Raw genomic sequence first — 13,273 nt, 5'->3', positions numbered from 1 at the left:
TGTTTTAAAAAGTACTTAATTTTTTTATTTAAAATAGAGTTTTAGTGTATAAACATTCATGTTTAATCTATTTTTGGTTAAAAAATTATAAATTTTTGTGAGAAAGATTCATATAATATTACAATTATAAATGTGAAGTTTACACATGAATTGACTTAAAAATAGGACAAATGTCATGATGAAAAACATTCGGAAAGACCAAAACTTGCTTGAAATTTTTTAAAGAGATTAAAATTGAAATATAGTATATTGAAAAACTCTAAAAACTTATTTAATCCTTATGAGTATAATCATAGTAATACATACATGAATTTCAAATATTTACGGTTCAAACCCCGTTTATATTTATAGCGGCCCACCCCAGTTTTTTCGTCTTGCTCCGCCACTGTTTAGAGCCATGCTGTTACTATGCACATTGAAATACGGGATAGGGTTGTCTCCCGTGGGATTATCACCGGAGGGATTTCAGTGTGTATCCCCACCCTTCACAATTTTAGTAATAATTAAAATTATGTGATAAAAGAATGAATGGACAGGATTTTATTGGAGAATAAAGTCACTTGAGAGGATCTCCTCCTCTGAAATACATACCGGCACTATTGACTTTGTAGCTGTAGCCTGCAGATTCTGTCCAATCAGGACATCTCTGCACAAGTCCCTTCACCAAGTTTTCATTTTCCCTGATCCAAGTTGGATGGGTCCCAATTCTCTTGTTTATCATATGTAATAAGAAACATCTACATAGTCTGATACACTGATTAAATATTAAAAATGGGTATTTGGATGTCTTAACTTCTAATCTTAAATCCACAAAACAATAGAGCATAATATTTACACACACTTAATTAGCTATATAGAGGACTGTAGACAAAAGAACAAATATACAGAACTTCACTTTTCAGTTGGTTCTACACCAAATACATAGCTGAAAAGCAATAGAATTATAGAATGTAACAAAGATAAATATTAAGAGTTGTTCCCACAATTTGTAGAAAAATATTTGTTTTGGATAGGGAAAATTTGCTTAGTGGTGACAAAGGTGAAAGGACCAATCAAACATGTAATATTATAAAGGTTTAAGTATGTTTTTAGTCCCTCTAAAATTTTAGAATTTTGTTTTTAGTCCCCGTAAAATAAAATCGCACTTTTATAGTCCTTCTAAATATCATTGTTTTTACATTTGGTCCCTGTAAGTTCGATTTTATTTTACAGGGGACCAAAATCTTATTTAACCTTATTATAAATGAAGACCAAAAGATAGCAATAGCAATAGTAAAATAGCAATAGAAGATCAAAAGCCAAAAAGACACATACATAGTGGTAAGATCAGATGCCTTTCGTCCATATCCAGAACTGGCAAAAATAAAAATTAAAACTTGTTTCTACATTCACTTACAACCTAAAACATGAGCAGAAACAAATAAAAAACCTTTGATATATGATTTTATCTCCTTGACAAAGTTCCTTGCATCTGTTATTCTTTTACCCCCAAAATTATTATCCTGCAAACAAAACAACAATGTTCCCACCACAGTCTCAATCTCAGGGCCAATTGTCTCATAATAAATCTAAAAGGTTAACAAACTACCATGAATATAAATCCTATGTCAATGTTATCACTTATCACTTGTAGAATCAATAAGCACTTTCTTTTCAATCATTGGCAGAAAAGATTAAACTTATTTAGATCACACATTCAACAATTTGGGCAGTGCAGTGTGTAACTAGACAATTATACTTTCAAGTATTTAATAGAAATAGAACATGTTATCAAATCAAATATCAAGGGAAACAGGACATATCCAACAGTGGACAACATGCTTAGCTACAAAGATTTGGGCAATTACATGACGATATAAGCCTCTCTAAAAGCATAATTGAATACCCCAGACATTGAAAGTGAAAGTATGATATTTTCTTACCTAAAAATTCATATTTTGTTACTTTGGGGCAGAAAGGCTAGCAACCTTTTTCAGTGTTATCCTCCGTACCGTCCTCATTTTCACGGGACAATTATATTCGTTGTAGTAGAGATCCTTGACCTCTAAGCCTTCATAGTTATGAGAATTTCCTCCATTGATCTCCAACATGCAAATCAGGCATCCTTCTACAACATAAGTACTTCAGTTCATAGGCTAATCCAACACACTTGATAACATTGTATCTGCAAATCACTTTACATAGTAGTTGCATTTAGATACTGAAGTTTATAAGCATACAATAGATATCATCCTTAATACTAACAACATTTTATGGAATAAATAATATTTGTGATTCGTTTCAGGTCATCGTGGCATTAAATAATCCATCCCTAAGGGTCAAATTCAATTCACATCAACATCGCATTGAAGGCATCATGCAACTTTCAAATATTGAGTAAAGATTTCATAATGTTTCTTTAGGGTCAACAAGACATCCAAATAATAGCAACAATTTATATAACAAATAATATTCATTGATTCCTTTCGTGTCATTGAGGCATTCAATAATCCATCTCATATATTTGGAATGAATCAAATTCAAATTGAGGCACTATTGACTTTGTAGCTGCGGTCTTCAGGTTCTGTCCAATTAGTACATCTCTGCACAAGTCCCTTCACCAAGTTTTCATTTTCCCATATTCAAGTTGGATGCGTCCCAATTCTCTTGTTTATCATATGTAATAAGGTACATCTACATAATCTGATACACTGATTGAATATTAAAAATGGGTATTTGGATGTCATAACTTCTAATCTTAAATCCACACAGCAATAGAGCATAATATTTACACACACTTAATTAGCTATATAGAGGACTGTAGACAAAAGAACAAATATACAGAACTTCACTTTCAGTTGGTTCTACACCAAATACCTAGCTGAAAAGCAGTAGAATTATAGAATGTAACAAAGATAAATATTAAGAGTTGTTCCCACAATTTGTAGAAAAATATTTGTTTCGGATGGGGAAAATTTGCTTAGTGGTGACAAAAGACCAATCAAACATGTAATATTATAAAGGGTTAAGTATGTTTTTAGTCCCTCTAAAATTTTAGAATTTTGTTTTTAGTCCCTGTAAAATAAAATTGCACTTTATAGTCCTTCTAAATATCACTGTTTGTACATTTGGTCCCTGTAATTTTAATTTTATTGTACAGGGACTAAAAGCAAAATTTCAAAATTTTAGAGGGACCAAAAGCTTATTTAACCCTATTATAAATGAAGCTTAGATTAATTTCTTGGCTTCTAATATCTACTTAATACAATAATAAAATTTATACACACTAAAATAGCAATATAAGGCCAAAAGCCAAAATGACACATACATAATGGTAAGATCAGATGCCTTTCGTCCATATCCAGAACTGCACTTCAACTGGTTCAACACCATACAGGAAAAAAAGTAGTAATATAAAAACCTTAATATATGGTTTATCTCCATGAAAAGAGTTGGCAAAAATAAAAATTTGTTTCTACATTCACTTACAACCTAAAACATGAGTAGAAACAAATAAAAAACCTTTGATATATGATTTTATCTCCTTGACAAAGTTCCTTGCATCTGTTATTCTTCCCACAAAATTCTTATCATGCAACCAAAACATCAGTGTTCCCACCACAGTCTCAATCTCAGGGCCAATTGACCATAATAAATCTAAAAGGTTGACAAACTACTATGAATGTAAATCCTATGTCAATGTTATCACTTGTAGACTCACCAAGAACTTTTTTTTCAATCAATAGCAGAAAAGATTAAACTTATTTAGATCACACATTCAACAATTTGGGCAGTGCAGTGTGTAATTAAACAATAATACTTTCGAGTATTTAATATAAATAGAAAAGCAAATGAAGTATAACAAGGACAATGTTATCAAATCAAATATCAAGGGAAACACGACATATCCAACAGTAGACAACATGCTCAGTTACAAAGATTTGGGCAATTACATGACAACATCAGCCTCTCTAAAACCAGAATTGAATACCCCCAGACATTGAAAGTGAAAGTATGATATTTTCTTACTTACAAATACATATTTTGTTACTTTGGAGCAGAAAGGCTAGCAACCTTTTTCAGTGTTATCCTCCTAATCGTCCTCTTTTTAAGGGGCAATTATATTCGTTGTAGCAGAGATCCTCGACCTCTAAACCATCATAGTTATGAGAATTTCCTCCATTGATCTTCAACATGCAGATCAGGCATCCTTCTACAACATAAGTACATTTGGATATCATTGTATCTGCAAATCACGTTATATAATAGTTGCATTTAGATATTAAAGTTTATTTACAATCGTACAATAGATATCATCCTTTATATTATGAACACATATCCATATTAAAGTGGGATTATTGTCATCCTTCAACTATCACACTAAGGCTTCATCTAAGATTTTAGGGTCATCAACACATTTCGCTATTCAAAAAAATCATTGAGCAAAGTATGTTCATCTTTCAGTTGAAGTTGGGGTTATTAAACTCATGCATATATACCACCCCATAGTTAGATTAAGAAAGCATATTGTATCTTACAATGGCAATTCACAATACATAATTACATTTAGGATTATAAAAACACAATATATCATTCTTAATGTTGTAATGATTAAAAATTAATATTCAAATTAATGTTTAGGCGTCATCAAGCTTTCCCATTATGAATAAAGTGTTCATTGTGTAGTTTCTTCAATGGTCATCAAGGCATCCCAATACTTACAAAACTCAAGAAGCAAAAAATATTTATTGATTCCTGCAATCAAACTCAGGGTTATTAGGCTCATATATACCATCCCTTTCTAATATCATGGAATATGATCCTATCTCATAGGGACAAGTCACAGTCAAGAATTGTGTTTAGAATCATAAAAGCTTACAATAGATATCATCCATTACATTATGAATAAAAATTCATATCAAGTCATCATCCGACTTTTGAGTAAAATATTCACAATGCTTCGTTTAGAGGGTCGTCTACGGAGCCAACACTTACAAAATTAATTGAACCAGTAATGCTTGGATTCCATCCCAGTCATCGAGACTTCCCAATAGCTATAAAATGGAGCAAATTATGTTTCTCAGCATCTGACTTTTACATTATGAGTAAGATATTCATGTTTCCTTTAGGGTCAATGAGGCATACCAACATTTCAAAAATTCATGGAACAAATAATATAAATGACTCGTTTCAAATCATCAAGACATCTCGTGTTCTATTTCAAGCGACAATTGTCAATCTAGGATTGTCGTAAGAATCATCAAAGCACAATAGATTCATCTGTTATTATATTTTAAAGGAGTAAAATTTCACATATCAAAATACCATTTAAGATAGTGTTCACAATGTTTTCTTTAGGAACATCAAAGCATCCAATTACTTGAAACATTTATAGAACAAATAATATCCATAATTCAGTTTGGGTCATTGAGGCATCCCATAATATTCATTCCATCTCACAGCGGCAATTTTTGCACTCTCCGTCTATATTTGTATTCAGGGTCATTAAGTCACAACAAATACACATCTCTTCTATTATGAATGAATAAAATTCAATTCATATAATATAACACTGAAGGAAGGCATCAGGCAACTTTTAAATTATAAGTAAATTGACAATGCTTCCTTTAGAGTTGTCGAAGCATCCAAATAATTGAAACATTTATAATACAAATATAAAATTGCATTTAGGGTCATTATATCTCAACCAATCCATCTCTTATATTATGAATGAATAAAATTCAATTTATATCAATATCACATTGAAGGGCATCATACAACATTAATATTGTGAAGATAGTGTTCATTATGTTTCTTTAGGGTCAACTAGGCATCCAAATACTAACAACATTTTATGGAATAAATAATATTCGTGATTCGTTTCAGGTCATCGTGGCATGCAATAATCCATCCCTTAGGGTCAAATTCAATTCACATCAACATTGCATTGAAGGCATCATGCAACTTTCAAATTTCGAGTAAAGATTTCATAATGTTTCTTTAGGGTCAATAAGAAATCCAAATACTAGCAACAATTTATATAACAAATAATATTCATTGATTCCCATCGGTTCATTGAGGCATCCAATAATCCATCCCTTATATTATGAATGAATCAAATTCAATTCATATCAATATCACATCGAAGGCATCAGGCTACTTTTACATTGGGAGTAAAGAGTTCATAATGTTTTTTTTACGGTCAATGAGGCATCTGAATACAAGCAACAATTTATATAACAAATAATATTCATTGATTCCTTTCGGGTCATCGCGGCATCCAATAATCCATCCCTTATATTATGAAGGAATCAAATTCAATTCATATCAATATCGCATCGAAGGCATCAGACAACTTTTACATTATGAGTAAAGAGTTCATAATGTTTTTTACGGTCAATGAGGATTCCAAATACTAGCAACAGTTGCTTCCAAATACTAGCAACAGTTTATTTATATAACTAATAATATTCATCTATTACTTTCGTGTCATCCGAGGAAGCCAATAGTCTCAAAATTTAGGCTCATATTTTATCTTGCAGTATAGAATTGCATTCAAGTCATAAAAACTCAGTAGATACCATCCTTATATTGTGAATACAAATTCACACTCATAATGCAGTTAAAGCATTGTAAACTTTTACATTATAAATAAAGTGTGCATCATGTACTTTTCTTGTAAATTTTGACATTATAAATATCACGGAACACTTAGTACTAGATTGCTTATCACAGAACAATGATGATTTGTTGAAACATGAATACATCAGTGATAATGGTGCATTTGAAACAAGAATTTACCTGATATTGAAAACAATGATAAAAAGGCCTCAAGATACTTGGCAAACTTGTTGACCATTGGCTCTGTAACTAATCTACAATACCCAAAAAAAATGTTCTTAATAAACCTTGCAAACGTGAGTAACTTGTGACTAGAAAATTTAAAAAATATAAAAAATAGGAATAGAAGAAACATTTTTAACCTTGTGAAAGAGAAGAACCAAAGCGATAGATTACAAGGTTTGTAGCCGAACTATTGGTATGCTCCACTCTCTTAAGATTAGAACGAAGAATCGAAAAAATATGCCTCTGCAACTGCACCATAATTGTGTTCTTTTTTCTGTACAAGAGAACAGGAGTAGTTACTCAATGAAATTTAAAACATAGAAAATGCACTCATTGTCTTGATTCAGTTCCTGGGTATGCACAGGTTGTCAATACTAAGAGCACATCAAAACTTAAAATAGAAAACTACAAAAAATCAAATTATGACATTTGGTTGTCAAAAAGGGGTGAACCTGCTTAGAAAATGAATGGGCTAGAAACAGATTTTCTATGTGATTGTGTGACAAGTGACAACACGAGAATTGAACTACCTCTAGAAAAATTTAGAAATAAACGTGTGTGATGCAATGGAACATTTCATCGAATACATTGTTTCACACAACACAATAATTGGATTCTGGGAAATGGGTATCGATAAATAGGAGATGAATGTATGGGTGATTCCAATGAAACATTTCATCAAACATGTTGTGTGTGTGTGTGTCGAAACTATAATAATCGATGGCATACAACAACAACAACAACAACAACAACAACAACAAAAATTAAGATAAAATTTAGGTCAATAATCGCATACAAGAACAAGAAGAAAATTAAGATAAAATTTAGGTCAATACAATAATAAAGAGCAATTATTATATCAATAATGGGAAAAAAGAAAATTTAGGGTTTCAAAAGTAAATATACATTGTGAATCGCAAGTACCTTCGTAGCGTTTCAAAACTTTAGGGTTTCAAGCGTTTATGAGTCTTGAAGGGATTCTTGCGTCGCGTTAGAGAAATTTGGAAATAGGAAAGGAATAGAGAAGAACAGGTTCTTGGTTCGTGAGTACTGAGTAGAGAAGAACCGGACGATTATGAGGGTTTTGAAAGTTTTGTAGGTCGCGATTGATGGACGAGCGTGAAATTCATTGAAGAAGGAATCAATTGAAGGTATAATCGATAGGAATAGAGAAATTTTGAGAATTTGCAATGAGATTGTGAAAATGAAAATTTGGGGAAAAAACACTTAGCCCGCTGTGTTGAAATATTGCGTTTTGAATTTTTATCCATAAATACCGATCAATATTGCGTTTTGGTGTACAGTAGTTTTTCTTAATATCTGCACAATTCAAATTCATTAAATATGCAAATTCAAATTCTTTTTGGGTTTCAATTCAATTAGGCAATTAAAATTTTGGGTTAAAATCAAATATTTAGGGTTTCAATGAAATTGAAATTTTAGCTATTCACTATTGAGTCACTCAAATCAATTAGAGATTTCTACCGAATCTTAATTTTTTTTTTTTAAGGAATCGAATCTTAATGTTGAATGACAGATTCTATGATCACATGACGTTAATGAATATATACTTTTTTTCTCCATCTTTTTTCCTGAAATTTGTTGGGAGTGAAATTAGTTCTTTCGGACAGAGTTTTAACTTCAGGCCCTTCCTACGACGTACCTTTGGAGCGTAGCTTATCACTGCGCCGAAGGTTTTTGAAGGTATTATTATGAATTTCCGTTTTCAAAAATTTTTTCTTCCTGTGATTTGGTTCATCTTTGGCATAATATTTTATTTCTTCATACATGTCCTGTTTTACTGCTGATTTGTTCAGCTTGCTATTAACTGAAACAATTGCTACTTCATAGTACTTATCAAATTATATCATATTTTGTATTTTTGTCTCTTGATTTATTTTATGAAATTTAATTAGGACATTGAGTTAGAATGTTAATTAAAAAGGGAGACGGCTAACTCGCTGTAACAGCACATGTCAAGAAACTCAATTTAGAAATATCTGACCTAAAACTCGTGCATTCTACTTTTTAAAAGTTTTATTTATTTTTTTCAACGCAAATTTTTTACTTTTGGGTTCCTTTACATGTGCCCTTAGGGGCTTAGGGCACAAGTTAGAAATACCCATAATTTTTTTTTCTTTTTAAATATTTTTTTTTTTTTTAATGGCTATATATAATATATCCTCCCGTATCCATTCCAGAAACTGTATAGCTGCGTATGTTTCATACATGTATCCACTATCCATGCAATCTAGAGTAAAGTAGCAAATATACAAGTCTAGCTTTAGACAGACAATATGTGTTGCATCATTTACTCACTTGTTCTTTGAGCCCATTCTGTCTGCAATCTTATTAATACTTTTCAAATGAATAGGCTGCTTGAAATTTATGTGGAGTGCAAGGTTACCAAATTCCATGGATGATCATGACCTCACTACAGAGCACAATGTGTCATCTGGTCGTATAAACAGGGACGGACATAAGGGGGGGCAAGTAGGGGCTGAGGCCCCCCCCTCTTGTCATATTTTTTTTCTTTCATATACTTGTTCCTGATATATATGTACACATAAATTAATATTTGAGAGATGTGTTAAAAGATTAGTAACGACTGATTGGCGCAAATCATGCACCCACAACATAGTAATTGTAACAATTTACTACTTTAAAATATTTTGATAATATGTATTAGACACTATTAAAGTCGAAATTCGATTAAGTTAGTTCTGATTGTTTGCTATAAGTGAGAGATTATTTTCTGCTATGAAGATTGTGAAAATTAGGTTGAGAAACAAGATAGAAAATGAATTTCAAACTAATTAATACAGATTCAGTTGTTGATGAATTTTATGATATAGAGCAATATCGTGTACAATTTAGATAAACAATGTAATGTATTTTTTATTTTTTATTGAATATATTTAAGTACTATTATAATTATGATTATGATTTATTTAATATTTATTATTTAATTATTCCGGCCCCCCGTTTTATAGATTCCTGGATCCGTCCCTGCGTATAAAAGTGATAAAATTTGATGTTTTAACTAGAGAAGATATAGTTAAGTATACTCTTAATCTTATTCTATGTGTATCAATTTACTCTTAATCACATATTTATGTTATTTCATTTACGTCTGCAGGAGAAAATCTCCACCTTGGAGATAAATGCACCTGGACAGGTCATTTGTTCTGATTTGGGACTTCCAAATTCGTCTTATGCGTGCACGACATGTGTGGTTCAAACGATAGAAAGTCCTGTGACGGTGTGGAAAGCAAAAGAGAAAAAGAAAAATGGTATTTTCAGGAAAGCACCATGGTTCGAAAAACACTAAAATCTTCACCCTCCAAGTCCTAACAGGAAGGTGGTTTATGGTGTTTTCATCATTTATGATCATGTCAGTATCTGGAGCAAGCTACATGTTTGGCTTATATTCAAGAGAAATAAAATCAGTTTTGGGCTATGACCAATCCACTCTTACTCTCTTAAGCTTCTTCAAAGACTTAGGATCTAACATAGGCATTCTTTCAGGCCTACTCAATGAAATTACACCCCCTTGGGTTGTCTTAACAATTGGTGGAATTCTCAACTTTTTTGGCTATTTCATGATATGGCTTGCAGTCATAAGAAAAATTCCTAAACCACCAATATGGAATATGTGTTTATACATATTCATTGGAGCAAATTCTCATTGTTCAACCAACACTGGTGCTTTAGTCACAAGTGTAAAGAACTTCCCTGGTAGTAGAGGTGTTGTTATAGGTCTTTTGAGTGGTTATCTTGGTTTGAGTGGAGCTATCATCACTCAACTATACTATGCTTTTTATGGAAATGACTCAGAATCTTTAATTTTGCTTATGGCTTGGTTACCAACTGCTGTAACTTTTGTTTTTATGCCGGTGATTAAACACCATAAGATGGCTGAACAACCAAATGATTCCAATGCTTTCTATAATTTCCTTTACATGACACCTATCCTTGCAGGGTTCCTCATGATTATGATCATAGTGCAAAAATGTTTCAAATTCACAAAAAGTGAGTATTATGTCACTTCTACTGTGATGTTTCTCTTGCTCATCATCCTGCCTCTTATTGTTGTTATTATGGAAGAACAAAGGATTTTGAAGAACAAAAACGGAGACGGTTCAAATATAGCTACACAGATGCCACCAAATCTAGAAAAGAATCCACAAGCTAGAGGAGAGACTATTCAAAATCAAAACATACAAATTCCCCCTTCTAGAAGTGAAGATCATACAATACTTCAAGCCATTTTCAGCCTTGACATGTTGACTCTTTTTGTAGCCACAATTTGTGGACTTGGTGGAACTCTTACTGTGGTAAATAACTTGAGTCAGATTGGATTATCTCTAGGATATCCTGCACATAGTATAACCACATTTGTGTCCCTAATGGCAATATGGATCTATCTAGGTAAAGTTACACAAAGGGTTATCTCAGAATTTATCATAACCAAGTTAAAACTACCTAGGCCTCTAATGCTTACATCAATCCTTATATTGTCTTGTTTTGGTCACCTTCTAATTGCATTTGATGTTCCAAATGGTCTTTATGTAGCATCAATTATTATTGGTTTTTGCTTTGGAGCAAATTGGCCAGTACTATTTTCAATCATATCTGAACTATTTGGTCTTAAATATTACTCAACATTGTACAATGTTGGGTCAATAGCAAGTCCAATTGGGTCATGCTTGTTAAGTGTAAGGGTTGCTGGTTATTTGTATGACAAGGAAGCTACAAGACAAATGGCAATATTAGGATTAAAGAGGAAGGAAGGGGACGAGTTGAATTGCAATGGAAGTGAGTGCTATAAATTGGCTTTCATTATAATCACTGCTGTTAGTCTCTTTGGGGCAGAGTAAACAGTCACTTTCGTCCCTGAAAGTGTCACTCGCTGTCATAACAGTCCCTGAAACAACAAAAAACATTTGAAAGTCCCTGAAACAAACTTCCGTTAGTCAGAATGGTCCCTGACGTTATCTTTCTGTTTGTTTTTATGATCTGTCCCCAAATTTGGACACATTGGACCAATATGTGGCAATTTTCAGTAACACCTATACAAAAATTAAAATGATAGTAAAAATCAAAATTTCCTAAATAAAAACAAATACAATAAAAATGAACAAAAACAAATCTTCATCTTCTTTCTCCTCTCTTCTTCACAAACCTTCATCAAGCATCAATATGTCAAACCCACCTTCCATTTTCTTCAAAAATATTTTGGATTAAATAATAGAAATTCATACCAACTCCTACCTCTATCTTCAAACTTGGAAAAAAGAACATTCATTTAAATATGAGAAACATTAATCTACTAACTTATAAAGTAAATCGACACAAATAAATACCCCAAAAATTATCACAATAACAACAAGTTTTAAGTAAACAGATAAGAGAGAGTGAGGATGGAAATTGACCCATGACGGTTGTGAACAAATAGGTCGATAATTGGTAAAAGTTGGCAAAGCAAAGCATTACAAAAGTTCCACATATCTCCCACTAAATCAAGACCTTGTTCTTGTATCAACAACAACCTCTTTACCAATTATCGACCTTGCTAAATTGTTTTGTGAAGATGCAATTGAGCTAGAAAAGTTAGACAAAGCTTGTAAAGAATGAGTTTTCTTCCATGTTTTAGTCAATCATTTCTCCTCTCTAATTATCACAATAACAAGTTTAAAGTAAACAAATAAATCTCAGATCTGGTTTTCTTGAACTTTCTGCTCTCTTTATCTCTTGAACTTCTTTTGTTGATTTTGGAAAATATGATTATTCATTTAGTTTTGTTCTAATAGAAGAGGGGGTGAAATATGGAGAAATTTGATTTTTTTTGTTATGGTTTTTTGTTGGGTGAGAAGATGAATTCTCGGAAGGGATAATTGGTTGAAGATGAGTTTATTATGAATTTTGGATGAATCTTTCTATTGTTTTTTTTTACTATTTTGTTGTATTTTTTTATTTACAAATTTTTTATGCTTACTTTCAATTTGATGCTTGCTTAGGTGGCTGTAAAATTAAAATAAAAAATTGCCACATATTGGTCCAACATGTCAAATTTTGGTACACATCATATAAAACAAACAGAAAGATAACGTCAGGGACCATTTTGACTAATGGATATTAAATTCAGGGACTTTAAAATATTTTTTGATGATTCAGGGACTTTTATGACAGCGAGTGACACTTCCGAGGACTAAAATGGCAGTTTACTCCTTTGGGGCACTTGTGTCTCTAACTTTGGTGATAAGGACTAGAAAGTTTTATAAAGGTGACATATACAACAAGTTCAGAGAGGAAACTGTTGAAAATGAATTGGTTGTGACTCAAAACAAGGTTGAACCAGCATAAAATTAGGGATAATATCTTTGGTAAGCAATTGATAGCTCTAGCCTATAGTATAGGTTATGGTATTTTTATGTATCCAATTTAA

At 32.0% G+C, this 13,273-nt stretch overlaps 1 protein-coding gene and 1 long non-coding RNA gene across 6 annotated transcripts; one reads left to right on the top strand and one right to left on the bottom strand.

Annotated features, from left to right (window-relative positions):
• Positions 1-1,258: 1,258 nt before the first annotated feature.
• On the bottom strand, positions 1,259-8,140 carry LOC123895362. Of its 5 annotated transcripts, none has more exons than XR_006804284.1 (7): positions 7,750-8,129; positions 6,963-7,099; positions 6,781-6,854; positions 4,013-4,225; positions 3,308-3,357; positions 1,923-2,174; positions 1,259-1,502 (listed from the first exon to the last, which is right to left on the bottom strand). It is a non-coding gene; the product is annotated as an uncharacterized LOC123895362 (long non-coding RNA). The 5 variants fall into 5 exon arrangements; XR_006804285.1 differs by having other exon boundaries at positions 1,923-2,107; positions 7,750-8,128; XR_006804283.1 differs by lacking the exon at positions 3,308-3,357 and having other exon boundaries at positions 7,750-8,128.
• A 1,975-nt stretch (positions 8,141-10,115) lies between these two features.
• On the top strand, positions 10,116-13,191 carry LOC123895361 (protein NUCLEAR FUSION DEFECTIVE 4-like). The gene is made up of 2 exons (XM_045945642.1): positions 10,116-11,689; positions 13,056-13,191. The coding sequence occupies exons 1-2, from the start codon at positions 10,116-10,118 to the stop codon at positions 13,189-13,191; spliced, it is 1,710 nt and encodes a 569-aa protein (XP_045801598.1).
• Positions 13,192-13,273: the final 82 nt, after the last annotated feature.

The sequence above is a fragment of the Trifolium pratense genome, linkage group LG7, assembly GCF_020283565.1.
Source record: "Trifolium pratense cultivar HEN17-A07 linkage group LG7, ARS_RC_1.1, whole genome shotgun sequence".
Taxonomy (NCBI): Eukaryota; Viridiplantae; Streptophyta; class Magnoliopsida; order Fabales; family Fabaceae; genus Trifolium; species Trifolium pratense.
The sequence above is the reverse complement of the archived record's forward strand: the minus strand, read 5'-3'. Positions and strand labels throughout refer to the sequence as shown.

What these genes read in the sequence shown, in the direction of transcription:
- LOC123895361 (XM_045945642.1), top strand. Translation starts at nt 10,116, where the DNA reads ATGGTATTTTCAGGAAAGCACCATGGTTCGAAAAACACTAAAATCTTC. An exon ending in ATAATCACTGCTGTTAGTCT is followed by an intron (nt 11,690 to 13,055) that starts CTTTGGGGCAGA and finishes GGCAGTTTACTC; the next exon opens with CTTTGGGGCACTTGTGTCTC.